Below are 17,416 nucleotides of genomic sequence, written 5' to 3'. Positions count from 1 at the left end.
CAATTGGCCAATGTTGTATGAAGGAGCCCAGAAGTAATTTAGCCCTAAAATAGTTCCATGAATTTGAATGAAAATGAAAAAAAATTGAAATGAATTCCATTGAATGCTGTAATTCAATGTTTAATTTAAATAATTCCACATTTGGAAAATATTAATTTCACTTCACAATTTTAATTCGGATTTTCACTTCCAAAAAAAACCAATTTCTTCAATTCGTTGATTATCATATAGTGCAGCCATTTCAAAAGATAGTTCTTGCACCTGATGAAAGGCAATGCATCATAAACAAGATTGCAAAATGTTGATTTTAAATAAAGAAAACAACACAAAATTGTATTTTAAATTGAAATTTATCCTTTTTACAGATGTGAACATAGTCTTTTGAAATAGATGCAACCCACATTGGTGGAGTGAAGTTCTTTTGGCAACCTTTTTCTTACATGATTTGAAAGATAACCAGGTGGCTTCTCAAATTAGATTATAATACCTTATATATACAATATTAGTAAGTAGCACGCTGAGGGTTTATACGACCTCTGCTGTTGCGAACCCTCGTTTAAATAAATAAAAAAACTTAACTTATTTGGCAAGAAATTTTAATATCACTTTTAGATCCACACAGACTTATATTGCACTATACAACATAAGTGTATTAATATTATTAAATTACTTTTGGTTTTAAAACTCTAGCCACTCAAATTTCCACAGATTTTTAAATTTTAATATGGAATACTTAAAATTCATCAAACATTGTAACAATTTTCCTTGAGTTGAAAATAATTTAACTTAAAAAAAAATGAAATTGTAATTATTTATTTGGATCCTTTTATCAGTTAGAGTAGTTTGTTCGATTGTGAATCACTCATTCTGAACACTAGTCTACGTGAGTATTGCCATATTGGGCTGATGAGGGAGAGGCGAGCAATCTTTTTGTGTAGAGAGATAATGGTCAATTATTTCCAAATATAGACTTCAAATTGGTAGATTCTCTGTTTGATATTCATGAACTCCACATGGCATGCTTTTATCAAGTTGCAGACCATGATACCGAACAGAACCGATTTTTGGCATATTTGTCACAGTACTACTAAGGTTATTAGTGTAACTCTGTATGTAATGAGTAAATGGGAAATCGCTGATTTCAGAGGTTTCATCTTAATCCTCCATAGATGATTCTTGTCCAGCCCTCTCTGTAGTTTGGGCCTTTTCGTGTTAATTCTTCTTTCTGAAGAATGAATATATTGTCCATGAACTGGGCTATTTTGGGCTGGTCAGAAAAGATAGATCATAAATTTTTACATCAAAATCGTGGTATAGAAACAGATCAAGCACACTTCCCTGATGAATACAGCAACTATGGATTTATACGCAGAAATAGTTTGTTAGAAATTTTTTTTGCTGGGAACATTACCCTTTAATTCAACTGAATTAGTCAATATGTATGAGGCAAATAAAGCTCCAACCCCTGAAGAACCTTGTCTGAGTCCTTTTCCATGCCCAGAAAAATACTGAAACTTTTTTTTTGCTCAAATTTCTCCAAAATTGTTCCAATACTCTATGTTATGTTTTATATGGAATGTTATGACATGTTTTCAAATTTAACGCACAACAATTTATTAAATCACCACTGAATAATTTGATCACAAATGCATTTGTGCATATTTATTTTGTTTCAATATCAACTTTATTATGAATTCAATGATTTTGCACTTTTGCTAATTGAGCCATATACCTAGCAGGGCAAGCTTAATTCACGTGTCACATGCTCACTCAACTATCTAGCTTCACTTTATCACAAATTTTTATGTGCACGAACAATTAAAAAATAAAATAATATAATAGACAAAACATTTAGTTAGAGCATACAGATTATGTGAAAATTGTAATCTTTTATCGATATAAATAAATTAATTTAATATTTAATATTAATTTAATATCAATGTGTAAATAAGTGTTTCAAAATAGCGTGGAACAAGTTCTTTGTTAGGAAGCATCATCGGTGCAGTTTTGGATAATCTAAAGTCTTAAAATGACATACACGACAGTTGATTCCAACAAGACATTCCAAATGGATTAAACACATATCACGGATCAGTGGAAGCATTCAATTCTGAGTAACATTAATTTAATTTATGTGTCATGGCTGTGCTGCCTGTATGGAAGTGTGTTGTTGGGAAAGGTAGAGTGGCTTTTTCATAGACTGCAGAACAGTTTACCTGATGAATTTTTCTCTGAGGTAACTTAAGTGAGGCGACCAAGTCTTGCTAATATCTAAAAGTTGTGATTGTACCGGTTTTCTGCTGGTCAGTGTAATTCTGCCTGCATTGTAAAAAAAGGAACTGCCAAATATTTAAGAGGGTTATCTCTTTCTTGTAGTTTGGTGTGCACTCCTCTGAAGGTGAGGCCTACTTGAATCAAGGTCATCAGTGAATTTGGCGATAGTAAATTTATGTAACTGAAGCAAATCTTGTATGCACAAAAGTTAAAGACGTGGGCTCAAAACACTGCACTGAGGGACATATAAGTTTGAAAGCGTAGAAAGGGAGGCTAACATCACCTTTTTTGATGGAACATTTGTTTGGTCATACTTTCGAAAAAATATTAGACGCCTATAAGAGCATTCTTGCCAATGGGCCCGAGGAGTCAAGTTAAAAAAAAATTATCCTTCTTTGCTTTGTCACTCAGTAACAAAATTTAATAAATATTCGGTCATAAATAAAATATTTTTTTTTTTTACGAACAATCAAAGTTGATGGTTGTTTTTCACACCACAAAAAATCGCAAAATACAAATTTTTGGGAAAATAAAAAATATTTTTTTACTCAAATTTTTTCGTCTTCCTATAGATAGAATATAATAGATTCCTCTGATTTTTTGTCAAAGATTACAAAAAATGACAATTTTGAAACGACGCAACCGATCCAAAAGAAATTATCCAGGGATTTAGGTCCATAGGAACTATAAGTAATTAGTCCTCAGTTAATAAATTATTATTGAAGACATAAAACATGTTTGAGTTGTTTTTTTAATTTTATTTTTATTTTTCTCATATGTAATAACACAAAACCTAAACCTTCTTGAAAAATGCTCAAAGAAGAAAAACTCAACTTTGACGTCGATTTGGATAAAATTTAGATGCATTGATGTTACCTCACGAATCCAGCCCAAAAATGTCAATGTTTTATTTCTAGAGAAGAATTTTTTTAATGAGTGATTAAGTGAATCTGATTTTTTTTTCTACAAAAATGTTTTTGTCCTACTTTACTATACGCGATTTTGAGTTTTTATTTTTTTATTTTTTTTCAATGGACTATCTTGTAATTCGAACCTGCGTATATTTTCTAATCCTAGATTAAAACAATTAACTGATATCATAATAATTTTGAAGTATATGCTTAACAACAACAAAGACTTAAATTCCCATTTAAAAAAATTATTAAATTTAATCAATTAAAATATCGGCTCTTAAAATAAGTCCGTAACGTTTTATGATGGTAAATTCAATGAAAATTTCAGGTACTTTTAAACAAATTTAATCAACAATATATAGACTATTTTGTTCCACAACCTGCTGCCTTCTATTATCCATGTAATATTGTAATTCCGCTCGCCCAGAACTTCTTAAACGTTTGAACGATGAACTCTTGAAGAGTTTTCTGCACTCCTCATTGTGAAGTAAAGTGTTTGTCATTAATAGAGTTTTTCAAAGCCCGGAATAAGTGAAAATCTGTAGGGGCAATGCCAGTAGTCACGAGGGGGCGAGTGTTATCCTGATCGAAAAAAAGCCCATTGCAATTAGCCAATACCAACAGTTTCTGGTTAATTGCTGCCTTTAATCGATCCAATTGTGTGCAGTGTATACTAGAATTAACGATCTGGTCGAACCGAAGACGCAGATAATAAAGCAACCCATTCCAATCCCACCAAATCCACGTAATCCCACTTTTCATTCCCAGTTATCTATCTTTTTTTAAATATAAGCCGTTTCATTTCGTTCCAAAAGGGAATCGCAAATGGAGATGCGATCTCCGATCAAATTTTTCTGTCAACATGTGAGGAACCCATGTATCGCTCAGACATTTCCAGCTATTCTGAGATGCGTCAAACACTTGTTTGGGATGTTAAAGGTCTCTTCGAAGGTCTCGTGTCGTCGAGTGTGGGTTATTTGCGACAAAAGCTTGAATTGGTTATTATCGACGGTTGAAGGACGATCAGATCGCGTTGCGTCTTCCGAATCAAAATTTTCGCTTCTGAGTCGAGCAAACCACACGTACACACGGTGCTTTCTCCTTTGTCATGCCTTGGTAAGTGAATATTTGTCTAATCCGTTGTAATGTTTTTCGAAACCCTAAATGTGATCCAATTTCGCTATCATGAAAATACTTATATATGACCGAGTACAAAACTGATGGTACTACAACTTTACTTGTAGACATTTTATTATTTTGGAAGTGTAGAATATTTTTCTTTAAGAAATAGTTTGGAATATTAATTTTTTGTTTTAATTTGTTTATGATTGGAATTAATTTTTTATCTTTATTTTGGTAGGTTTCGATACTTTCGAATAATTCTGGAAATTGTAATAATACTAGACCTGGCCATGAGTTTACAACACGTTGTTCGAATTCTAAGTTTGGTCTTTCTAGACATGGAGTGTCTTTAGCAACTTGGCGAGATAGTAAATCCGCGATTTTGTTGTTTTTCCCTGGTACATGCTGAATTTCAAAGTCATAAGCTTGCAGAAGACATAGCCATCGATTTAATTTGCCGGTCAATTTAGGGTTATTAATAAGCCAAGTTAAGGGTGCACAGTCAGATCTAAGCAAGAATTTTTTAAACTTTAGATATTGCGAGAAGTGTTCTATGCCGGAAATGATTGCAAGCAGTTCTTTTTCGCACACATTATAGCCTATTTGTGTTGTCGAAAGTTTTGCCGAATGGAATGCAATGGGCAATAAGGTTCCATCGTGGTATTGTCCCAAAAAACTACCAACTGCCGTATGGCTTGCATCGCAAGACAACACAAATTCATTTTTAAAATCTGGCATTTGTAGAATAGGTGCTTTGGCTAGTACACTTTTTGCTTTGTTAAAACTATTCTGTTCTTTGTCACTCCATATTAATTTTGAGTTGTTTTTCTTTAAATCGGTTAAGGGTGTTAAAATTTCTGATAAATTTGGTAAATATTTTGCGTAATATGATATAGCGCCTACAAAACTTGCTAATTGTTTTAGTGTTCGTGGTGTAGGTATATTTAAAATGGCTGTTGTTCGATCGGGATCAATTTTTATGGAATTGTGACTAATGATGTGACCAAGAAATTTAATTGATTTTTGTGCTAATTGCATTTTACATGGATTTATTGTTAAATTTGCTAATTTTAATTTTGAAAATATTTTATCTAATGCTCTGATATGATTTTCTAAAGGTCCCGAGGTGTATACTAATAAATCATCAACAAATGACCAAACTATTTTACATTTTTCTTCGGCAAATATTGTATCAATAAGCATTGACAAGTATCCACTTCCTGCTCTCATTCCGAAAGGAAGGCAATTATATTGAAATTTTCCAAAAGGAACTATAAATGAAGTTAACTCGGCACTTTCTTTGGACAGTGGAACTTGATGGAATGATTGATTTAGATCAATTACAGAAAAATAAGTAGCATCTCTTAGAAAATCACAAACAGAGTTTATGGTTGGTAATGGGTAATCTACATATTTTATTAGTTTATTTATTTTTTGATAATTTACAACTAATCTGAATGACTTTTTATCGGGTTTGGGAACTAAAAATGCGGGTGATCCATATGGGCTATAACTTTTCGTGATTACTTTTTTTGAAATTAGGTCATTTATTATTTCTTTCATGGCTTCTAGTTGTGGAGGATTAAGCGGATAAGGAGGACAGTGAATAACTTTGTTATTAATTTTTTCCAAATGAATTTTCATTACGTTGGTTTTACCTAATTTTTTTGTTAAAACTGCTGGATATTTATTTATAAAGTAGTTTAATAGGTCATGAGGATCATTATTTATGTTGTTATTATTTAAACTCATTGCTTGTAAATTATTATGTAGTGCAAAATTTTCATTTAGAGACAGAAAGGAGTAAAATTTCTGATTTCGAAAATGAAAGTAAAATCCATTAAGAAATGGCATTAAAATTATACCTGATTCCCTCATAAAATGATAAGAAATTATACATGGAACGGGTAAATTTTTTAAGACTAAAAATTCTTGTTTCCACGTCAAATCTTCAATTTTTAATTGTATTCGAATTTTGGCAAATGGTTGTATTTTATTTCCTCCTATTGATATGACTGCATCATTTATTTCCGAATTTATTTGAACGATTTTTATTTTTGATAATAATTTAATGAATAGATCGTAACTGATAGAATTAACACTTGCACCAGAATCTAATAATGCGACACTATTGACGTTATTTAATTTTATTTTTAAAAAACCTAAAATTGTTTTTTTAGATTGATTATTTTTGTTTAATTTTATTTACGTTGCTATATTTACATGTACTGATCTTGATATTCCCCCCAAGTCATTTAGTTTTTTGATAAATACGTTTTGGCTGAGTCATTTTGAAATGTTTGGTTGGAATTTGGGAGAAACCTATCATTGTTCGTGAAAGAGTGATCTAATCCCATGAGGCCATAATTATTTTGATTTACTTGTTGTTTAAATGGTTTATATTTATTTTTATTATAAAAATTTTGTGGATTCCTATTTTTTGTGTTTTTGTAATTATTGTAATTTGTGTTATTATTAGGACATTTAAAAAATTGTATCGGAGGATTGTATCTTGGGGTTGGATTAAAATTGCCATTAGAATTTCTGTTTTACGGATTGTTTTTTGTGTTATTGTAGTTGTAGAAATTGGTGTGATGAGAAAAGTTTGACCGAAGATGTTGTGGATATCTAGGATTGTAATGTTGAAAGTTATTGTTTTTGTAATAAGGATTTCTGTGCCACGGTGTTGACGACTGAGGTTGATAACTAGGTTTTTGGTTGAACCTTCCACGGTATGTTTCGTTTATTTTGAAAATAGTTTCCCTGTTTTTCCCTGTTATATAACGCGTATTAAATCTTGGGGAATTTGCTGAAGTTGACTCGCCCGAAAAATAAACTGAAAAGTTTGGAATTTCGTTTTCCATGTTTGGGTTTTTTGCAATAGGGATTTCTTGACTCATTGCACGATTTGCAAGAATCATCTCTAAATAAGTAACCTGATCCCATAATTCTTTTAATGAGTTAATTTCAGGTTTTGATCCTAATAAGGCTAAAAATTTTGGATGAATTCCTTCCGTTATTGAGTCTACTAAAATTTTTTCATTTTCTTCTCCTAGAATTTTTGCAATTAAAATTTTATTATTAATATAACCTCGTATCGTTTCATTGTCTGTTTGCGTCCTTAGAAAATATTTAGTTTTAAGAATATGAAATTGTTTTTCTGTAATTTGGTGTTTTAATAAACTACGTCGTAATAAGTCAAATGTAATATTAGGATGAGATGCTGCAGCTGAAAGTGTTGCTTCTGCGGCACCGGTATGTAAATCAGCTAACGCCTGTAAAATAGATGCAAAATCATAAGGATATCTATCTGCGATTGGATGAAGTCCGACTAAAAATTTCAGAACACTTTCGGCATCATAAAGTTTAAATTTCGGAATGTTTTTTAATCGATTTTGAACTGAGTACGGGATGATATTATTTTTAAATTGAGGTTTGTGTAAATTTTGATTTGGATCCGTTGAATCATTTATATTATATTGATAAGAAGGTTCCAGGAAATTTTGTGCCGCAAAATTGATTGTTTCCGTTTTGCCATCATGGCTAACTTTTTCATGTTCTTCTGGGAGCGAATGGCATGGATAGTTTTCAGTTAAATTTTCTTTTGAAATCAGTTTATTCTTTTTGTTAAGGTTTTGAATTTTTCGTTTGAATGCCTTTTCGTATTCACTGACAATTTTGTGTACATTACTTTTAATATCTTTTGTTATCTTTCTTGGTGAATTTTGTAAAAGATTCGCAAGTGTTTCTTTAAAAATTGATTGGAAAATTGCATTTTCTGATAAATCTAAGGCTTGGGATAAGGCCCTTGTGGCTTCTGATTTCTGTTGTTCTAATGAAGGCATACATAAGTTCTGATGCCATTTGGGCTTTGAAAATTTTCAATCTCTATTGAATTTGGCATTGTTTTTTTTTTATTTTTTTTTTTATAAAGTTGCAAAAATATTGGAACAATTAGACAATTAGATTATAGTAAAGAAGGAAATATCTATCTACTTTACACTAAATTAAAATTGAGCTATTTTAAGTAAAGAGGATAGTATACGCTCTGCTACCAAAATTTTGTTATGGAGGTTGTAAAGTTAATTGATTATTATTAGTTTACATTCACCAATTATATGACTTTTTTATTTTGTAGTTACTCATGGAGTTTTTGATTTAAAAAAGAACAAATATAGAAATGAAATTATAACTAAACAATCGGTTTATTATTGAAAGAAAAAAAAAATATACATGAACAATATAATTTCTTATGATAATTATCAGTAATATCCTAAAGTATTAAATTTAAATAAATTTAAAAAAAAATAATTTTCTCTTTTTTTATATAACCTAATAATTTGTTTTGTAAATTCAAAACTAAAGATTTCGTTTTTTACAATAATTAAAAATAAAAATTTAACTTACTTACAATCAAACTAATCCCTTTCAGAGTGTATACATTAGTGATCGTATAAACATTGCTTGAAATACAAAAGGGATAAAATCGAATTATTGAAAAACGCAACGGACTTATTTGATATATAAGTTCATGGTTTTCGGCTCCTAAGTCCCATTGGCAAGAAGGCTCGGACACGTTTGTAATACGTATACATATTTTGACTTACCAGGGGATGTCCAGGTTGGTGAGTCACGGATTTGTATCAAACTTTTTTCGTGTGATTCTACACTCCAAATTGTCGGACTTGTATCCGTCAATTTTTGTAAATCGACACTGGCTTCGCAAAAAAAATTTTTTTTTTAAGTTGAAATTTTCCCTATTTTAATATTTTTATTTCGCCTTTCTACTTGCTCAAATCAACTATGAGAATATATCATTTTACAGTGTTTTTTTTAAATATAGTCTGAAATAAAAATATAGTAAAAGCTATCAAAGTTTATCAATAACTAAGAAATGTCTAAAAACCAAATGTTGTTCAAGTAAACGGCCATAAATTTTTCGTGAAACTTGAGTTTTGGTTTTAGCACCTCTAGAGAACCCTTAATATAAATTTTTATTTGAATTTAAACTTAAGGGGCGTCGGTGGCCGCAACGGTTTAGGCGGCGCTGATCACTGTAAGGTAAAGGTCCCGGGTTCGAATCCTGCAACCCTGCATTCGGAACCGACATACTTACAAATGGGCTTTTTTTTAAAAAACACCGGCACTCCGAGGGTTGATATAACCTCTGCTGTTGCGAACCCTCGTAAAAAAAAGAAAAAAATATTTAAACTTAAAGATTTTTGACCCCTAAAATTTTCCCGATTTTTGAGAAGTCATCAGAATCTCATTGAAACTGTTATAATTCAAAACCGGCGAAAATTATTATAACGTCAAACAGACATTTGAAAGAAAAGAAACGCAGCTTTTAACGCCGTATGTTCCATTAAAATATATCAAACATTTCTATCAGAAAATACAAAAAATAGCACAAATATTTGCCAGAAATTCATCTCTTTTTTTAAATAGAAATAGCAGTCCGATTTTAATGTCTGATACAGTTATAAAATGCACGTGACAATTTCTTTAAAACAAATTATCAACCATGAAAATTGGTCCACTAGCTTATGAGAAGTTTGCACAAGGAATGCCAGTCAGGCAGATTCTGGTCGTCGAAATTATCAGTTGAAAAATTAATTTACACTGACTTCCGCGTAAGTCGGTTTTAAGAGTTTTATAACGCTAGAATCCCGAATCTGATAATGAGGTCAAATCCAACTTTTGACCATTTTCTGACCTACTTTCCTTACAGAATGTTTATTAAAATATACAAAAAATCAATATTTTGTTGATTTATCTTTTTAAATAATAAATATTTTGGTTCGTGGAACAATTTTGTTGTTAAATTAACCAACAATGAAATTGATACACCCAAACAATAGTTTTTTAAATCTCTAAATAACTATTTATGCTCAATTAATTGTGACTAAAATTAGATGTTGAAAAAGCTTCAGTGACCCGATTAAGTCGATTTATTAAGAATGCCCTTATGTGAATGTCTATTTATAATAAACACGTTGTTATTGGAAAAGTGGAGACTCAAACCAAAATTTATATTTAAGGGTCTCGAGAAGTGCTAGAACGAAATTTCATATTAGTTTGGGGTTTCGGTGTCCGCAACGGTTAAGGCGTTGACACGACGTTCATCTGTGTACGGTAAAGGTCCCGGGTTCGAATCCGATATACTTACAAATGGGCTTTTTATAAAAAAATAACACCTAGGGTTGATATGACCTCTGCTGTTCCGAACCCTCGTTATAAAACAAACCTTCGGGGTGATACTTTTACTATATTTTTGTTACAATCTACATAAAAAATGCTTTAAAATGATATATTCTCATAGGTGATTTGAGCAAGCAGAAAGTCGATATAAAAATATTAAAATACGGAATATTCCAACTGTCGAAAACCTTTTGTGCGAAATCAAGGCCTATTCGCAAGGAGTGGTAGATATGTGTCCGATATTTTGAAATGCAGAATCACAAAAAAAAATTTAGCCCAAGTCCATGACCCGCCAACCTGGTCGTCCCTCTGTTAGGAGTACCACCAACAAAAGATTTCGTTAAACAAGATGCTCCCACTTCTGCAAATCCCTCCCCTTGTTAGAAAAATTCTATCACTGATATACTTACTTTCTTGAAATAAAGTGCTTTTTGAAAAAAAAAAATATATATATATATGAACCAAAATATATACAATTTAGTACTTAATAGATTTTCTGAATAATATTATTAGTTATTTTTCAATTAATTAAGGGAGAAAAATGCAAAAAGGAGGGAAAATTCAAAAGGTGGGGTGGAGATGGGAAGTTAGTGTCCGAGTGGTCACGATAGCACAAGAGCAGCGGCGTATCTAGCCGAAGATCGTGGGTTCGAATCCCGCTCTTGCCATTGACTTTTTTATCTCAACTAAAAACCTTAATTAATTGTAAGATATTACTTGGTCAAGGTGACCACGAAAACTAGTGAAGATATTAGTTATTACAATCAATTTCCCCGTATATGCAATACCAAAGTTTGCATGCACTTAAATATTTTAGCTTTTGAGTTGTTCATATTCCAAAGAAGGACAGAAGAGGAAATCTTATTTCTAGGTTTCGTAGTAAAGAGATAGATAGTTTTAATAATTATTCTACTAAGACGATAGGGTAATTATCTCGGATATAATTATTAATTACTTCGTTAATTTGTAGCAGTAGGATAAGAAAAAAATTCAATGTGGATTTCTATAGTACTACAATAAATTTGGTTAAATTTTGGAATCGTATAAGACAAATTCTACGTTTTTAAGTTAAGAAAAGTACTCATTTTGTCAATTCCAAGGAAAATTTATACAATCTTTTACATCGAGCCAATGGCTTCAATCCAACATTGCTATTACGATTTTTAAGCTACGATTATTAAGATAAATCTGTGGTGAAAGTAGATCAAGCCGAAAATTGGTTATGAAGATCTTGCATACAGTATATTTTCGAAGGACCCAAAATATCGGGTAATCACGCCATTCTTATCGGTACTTGTGCACATTTTTTGTGGCCCATATTATATAAGGGAGTTTTTTCTTTCTTTTAAATACTAATATCAAAATAAATGTTGATGAAGTTCAACGAGCTGAAGAATACAGCTATAAATACTCGCATACTTGCCAAGAGTATCGAAAGACGTCCTTAGTCGACATCCATAAGACATGAGGACAAGGTAAGAAAAAGAATAAATTGATCCTGCCGAAACTGACCCATTAGCAAAATCCGCCGAGAGTAGTAACTTGTGAAAATTTTTGCCACAGCCCATGTGTTGTGCGATTTTATCAAAGGATTGCCACCTGTGATAAAAAGGTGGTTTACTGGCAAAATCCTGTTACCTGCTGCTCTGCGTTTTTGGGGACTACAAAGAAGTTGTAGATCACGAGTTTGTTCGTTATGGATATTTTATGAACCATTAGAAAAATTCTACGCGAAACTGTCACGTGGTTAACTGTAAAGATGTGTTCCGAACAATACAAGTTCGGCCAAACACCTTCTGACGTATCACTGAAAAGAATCGAACTTTTGCCACACCCACCATGGCTTACTTTGTATAAGGAAAAAGTTGATCGTTTTTGTAAAAGTCAAAATTTGCTATATAATAGCCTTCCGTCAGCCACCACCAAAGATTGAGCAAATGGCTAAGATCAACGACAATGTTAATTGGATTATTTTTATACGCCATATAAATTTATAGTAGTAGGAAGAAGAGAACAGCAAGTTCCCGCTGTTTCGTTCGCGTATTTATGACAATAATCAATCCAACGGTGTGATAGCGTTCTTATACTGTGCCGCTGAAGCAAGTGAGCAAGTTCTGCAAGCAGTATATTACGCAGGGTGGGCGACCAAGACCCGAGGGGTTAAATGCCTGGGTAGACTCTTACCCCATCCCTAAAAGGTCTGGGACTTGATCGGCTCACGTGTCCTGCATAAATCTCTTGGACTTGGTCACAACCCCAAGATTTTGGACCATTTTATCTCGGGGAGTGATTTGGTGATGTCCGCTCCTTCAAAGATTTCAAATCTGTACCTAGCATACCTATCACACTCTGTGAGGTAGTGCCTTGCCGTTTCTTCTTTTATTTCGCAGAAACGGCAAAAAGGTAGGAAGCAGTGTATATCACAGATGACAACACTAAAACACAGAACGTACTTCATGCTAAACCTTGTACACAAACATGCGATGATAACGTTGGGACGACCTAGTCAGAAGTCCAATTATCTTTAAATAGTTAAGGCGAATGAATGAAGGTGAATTATTATCGTGTCAATTAGTTACTAAAAGAGTTCGATTAATTTAAACTAATTTAAAACTTTCGTAACGGCCAAATTCACATATTCTCATATCTGTTTGTAAAGTTACTTCAAAGAATTTTAAATAGTTGAAAGTTAGTTTTGCTTTAGAAATAAAATCGCTAGTCATAATAACTTCCTATTTTATTTTTAACAAGATATCAGAGAATTTTTTTCGAGTGAAAATAATCTTTATAGTTTACAGATATTAGTTGAAAAGTGCGACCTGTAGTCAAACAAATACATCTCTAGTATTATTTCACTGATGTATTTTTTTTTTACAATTTTGAAATTCGTTTTCCCTTCTTTATAAAATGAATCACGTTAAATTGAAAACGTTATAAACCGAATGAGAGTTCTCACGAGTCTTAAACAACGCGCCTTCCGATCGCAAGCATGTTAAATTATGATTTGACTTATTTTTTTTTTACGTCTTGCACAAGAAGGACGCATAACCGACCATGTGGCAGAAGAAAGTTTTAGTGTCAGCTGACGAAATGTAGGACGAGGGTCTTCGGAATCGACTTTAGAGACCGTAAGAACTCAAATAGTAGATGATACGGAATGAATACGTTCGTAATAACTATTTTAAAAGCCTAGGCTAAATTTTTCAATCTGAATCGATTAATTAATGAGGTCCAAATAGGGCAGCGGCCCATTTAACAGCCTTGGCCCCCCAGCGCAGTAAGGACTCGTCCCTCTGATCCAATTTTTTCTTTTCTTCTTTTTAATTTTATTTCTGATATTATTTTTAAGCATTCCCACATCGATTACAAAATACTCACTTCTTTAATTTCTCCTCGTCCGTCCTTGGTCAGTCTGTCTCTGTACAAATTGTGGAATTCTTCCATGATTTTGGCACCCGCTCCGACCTCGGTGCAGATCCGCTCGACGCATTTGGACATCTCTTCTTCGGTCATCTTCGGTCGAGATTGCTAAATGACGGTGGACTACGAGCAATCACGCTTAAGACACAAATTCCGCTGACGAGGAGTCGTGTTGTGGATGGCGAGTGGGACCTCGGAAAGGTTCGAAGGGGAAAAAATATGAAATTAAGAAACCGGGTTGAGCGTGTGTAATCGAGATGAGGCTTGGTAATCAACTGATTCCTATCATGTGTTCAACTGTTGACTTTGACTTGTTTGGAGCCGGTTGCGCCACCTGTTGAGGCCGACGCCAAACAGCTGCAGCCTTGGCATCCTTTGCCATAATTTTATGTATATGTATTCTATTATTTTCCAAATCCCATTCTCAATACCGAAAATCGACAATGCGAATCGCATGTAAACCAGATCCGTTTCGGACGAAACGAGTGCTGATTACGTTTCTGCAGAGACATTACACTCCATCATTGCAGACGTAGACACGCATGCACAGCAAGATACGAAAAACGTCGAAGGCAATTCGATCAAATAATTGGTAAATCCGGTATGAACATTTTTTTCTATCGGACTATTTTGCCTCGTCATACTTTTTTTAAGACATCAGGGACAGCCAAACCGGAGATGACCTACTTTGATAAGATCGCCAAAAAAGTGCGAAGGCTCACACACTAAAACAACATTATCCGGAATGGCAGCGTCAAATAATCCGTTCTGCAAGACGACCAGCTCACATCTTGAATAAGTCATACGTGGAGTGTGCTAGAAATTACAATGCCCGAAGTTTCAACCTAGAATGAATAATGATAAACACACAGAGCAATAAAAAAAGTTTAGCCAGTAGATTTATTGCTGAGATGACTAAAGAGCCTATTGCTCTGAGTCCATCAGGCAGTGCTGTTTTACTCCTCTACTAATGGGTTATAGAATAGAAATTTTTATTACATGAAAAAATTATATGAACAAGAAGGTGATATCAGCCAATCATCATTACAATTTGTAAACATAATTTGAAATAAAAGATCTTATTTAAAAAACAAAAATAGTCTAAAAAACCCGGACATTTTGTTTATTTTAAACTATATGGATGTATTTTTATCGTTAAATTAATTACAACATACTTATTCTAATGTAAACCAAAATAAACGAGATCAGAAATTCAATAGTTTTAATAAATTCACTAGTTTTCGTGGTCCGCTTGACCGGTTAATAGCTTTGAATTAATTAATGTTTTTAGTAGAGATAAAAAAGCCAGTGTCACGAGCGGGATTCGAACCCACGATCTTCGGCTAGGTACGCCGCTGCTCTACCACTTGAGCGATCTGTGACTTCGATCGACTCGGACACTAACTTCCCATCTCAACCCCACCCTTTGAATTTTCCCTCCTTTTTGCCATTTTTCAAAGTTTTAATAAAAATTATGTAATTATTATAGTTTGAAAGAAAATTCAGCAAAACACTGGAAAATCATTTTGTGATAAATTGAAATTTAACTAACTATTTATTCTATCACTAAATTGATTTTTACTTATATAATCGCATATTCCACAATGAACTTAAAATTATTTTTGTGAAAGATGTCATAAAATATTAAATTAAGTTTATCAATCCTGTTGTAGGCAATTATTAATCGTTCTTCCACAATTTTATGGATGGTTTTTTTTCCCTTTTTTATGAAGTAGCATTAGTACAACATTCGACCATTGCTTGGGTATATCTTCAGATTCAAGAACCATCTGAAGATTCAACAGAAGTGTTGCCATTTAGGCGTAATTGATTTAAAGAATTCATAAGATTTATGCAATAATTCATGCCGGCAAAATGAAACAGTGGACTCACTTGCAAAGGAGGCTGCAACATCAGGTCCAACCCTTGACATTAAAATTCCTAAAGATGACGGGAAAAACTTTTTGGAAAAGTTTTGTAGAAATCTGTGGCAAGAAAAATACAACGCATCAAATGTTGGCAATTATTACAGGTCACTGTTCCCTGAGCTCAAGAAAAAACCATGGTTTTCGGAAGGCGATAGCCCAGAAGGAATGTCAAAGGAGTTCTATTCTACTATTTTTAGACTGAAGACAAATCATGGCCTATGGGGTAGCTATAAGAAGAGAATCGGTTTGGCATCGTCTCCGAACTGTCCCACTTGCGATTGCCCTTCAAATCCTTCCCACATAATTTTGGAATGTCCAGAATATGAAAATGAAAGAGACAAACTGCTAAAAAATCTGAGCAAAGTCCCAAACATTTCCAAACCAATAAACTTAGAATCTGTCCTATAAGCAACAATCCATCAGCTTTCAACATAATCTATGGATTTCTAAAGTCGATAAACGTCTCTTTTTGATTATCTTCAACCATGAAAATTTAGAAGATGAGAAGATGATGGAGCTGAATGAGTGGTGCGGGGACCTGGCCCTGGTCTGCCGATCACGCTCGACAGTAAAATGAAAATAAAAAACTTCATGGTTAATATGCCAGCGTAAATCAAAAAAAAAAAAAAAATCAAGACCTGGAGATTTATTATTTTGTCAAGAAGATAAACAATATTGGAGTTCTTATAGACGACAATAAAAAACAGGATTATTTTCTCCTCTGAAGAAAAGTCAATATAGACTCAGTGGAGTCAATAGAAATGTCAGGATACGAAGTGAATTGTTTTGGTTTCCTTCTCAACCTCATTCTTACCGATCTCGATCAAACTCCAAAAAATTATTTAAGTGGATGTCTTCGACAATCTGAATAGAAAAACACAAATCGCCAAATTGAGCTTTGCATTTTTCAGAAAGCATTGGATTCATATTGAAAAATCTCGAACCACATTTTTTCACAGTCACAGTGAAAAATCAGCACCCTCCGGATCTCTGACAGAATTCATCCCAAATGGTTTGTCCATCCTTTTGACGAAAGAATGGTATGTACACCTAAAGAATTTGAAGCCGTTTTACCAATACAAACTTACAGCGTCAAGGCGTCGTTTCAAGCAACATTTTTCCTTGAGAATTTAGTTTTATGTCGCATGATTTTCTTGGAAAAGAAAAAACTGTTACTAAAAATCTTCACTTCGGAATCATCTTCACTACCAATGCGTTAAAATCTCCCAAAATTATAATAATGTCCTTCCTTTTATGGAATTCACACGATCAGCAAACAATTCAGTACGTACATCAATGGCTGTTAAAGGTCTGCAATAACAAACATAAAAATATATATTTCATTTTTTACTTTTAATGCAAAACACAACAAGATAAGCGTTTCATGTGAACCGGCACTGGACCACTTTCTGGGTCTGTCTCCACTCGCGGGTTGTTTGAGTTATGCAAAAAAGTTTCGGCATTGCGCCATCTTCAATGAGGAAGATTCAATTCATCAGATAGATGGAAGACAGACCCAGTAAGTGACCCTGTGCACTGTGAGTTCACCGACACGCA

The 17,416-nt window shown here is 33.1% G+C and overlaps 1 protein-coding gene across 14 annotated transcripts in view; it reads right to left on the bottom strand.

The window, feature by feature from the left end:
• Positions 1–14,942, bottom strand: part of LOC106668735 (putative leucine-rich repeat-containing protein DDB_G0290503) — a 41,156-nt gene extending 26,214 nt beyond the window's left edge. For 9 of the 14 annotated variants that reach the window (XM_014397737.2, XM_014397736.2, XM_014397738.2 and 6 more), the window contains exon 1: positions 13,890–14,941. In XM_014397737.2, coding sequence (XP_014253223.1) covers positions 13,890–14,024 — 135 coding nt within the window. In that variant the 5' untranslated portion in view covers positions 14,025–14,941. Of the gene's footprint in view, positions 1–13,889 lie in introns of all 14 variants that reach the window. The other 5 variants (XR_001340802.2, XR_001340803.2, XM_014397740.2 and 2 more) reach the window with 2 other exon arrangements.
• Between the last annotated feature and the right edge of the window lie 2,474 nt (positions 14,943–17,416).

This window comes from Cimex lectularius, unplaced genomic scaffold (assembly GCF_000648675.2).
Source record: "Cimex lectularius strain Harlan isolate CLEC.00 unplaced genomic scaffold, Clec_2.1 scaffold25, whole genome shotgun sequence".
Lineage (NCBI taxonomy): Eukaryota > Metazoa > Arthropoda > Insecta > Hemiptera > Cimicidae > Cimex > Cimex lectularius.
This window is presented reverse-complemented; position numbering and strand designations above follow the sequence as displayed.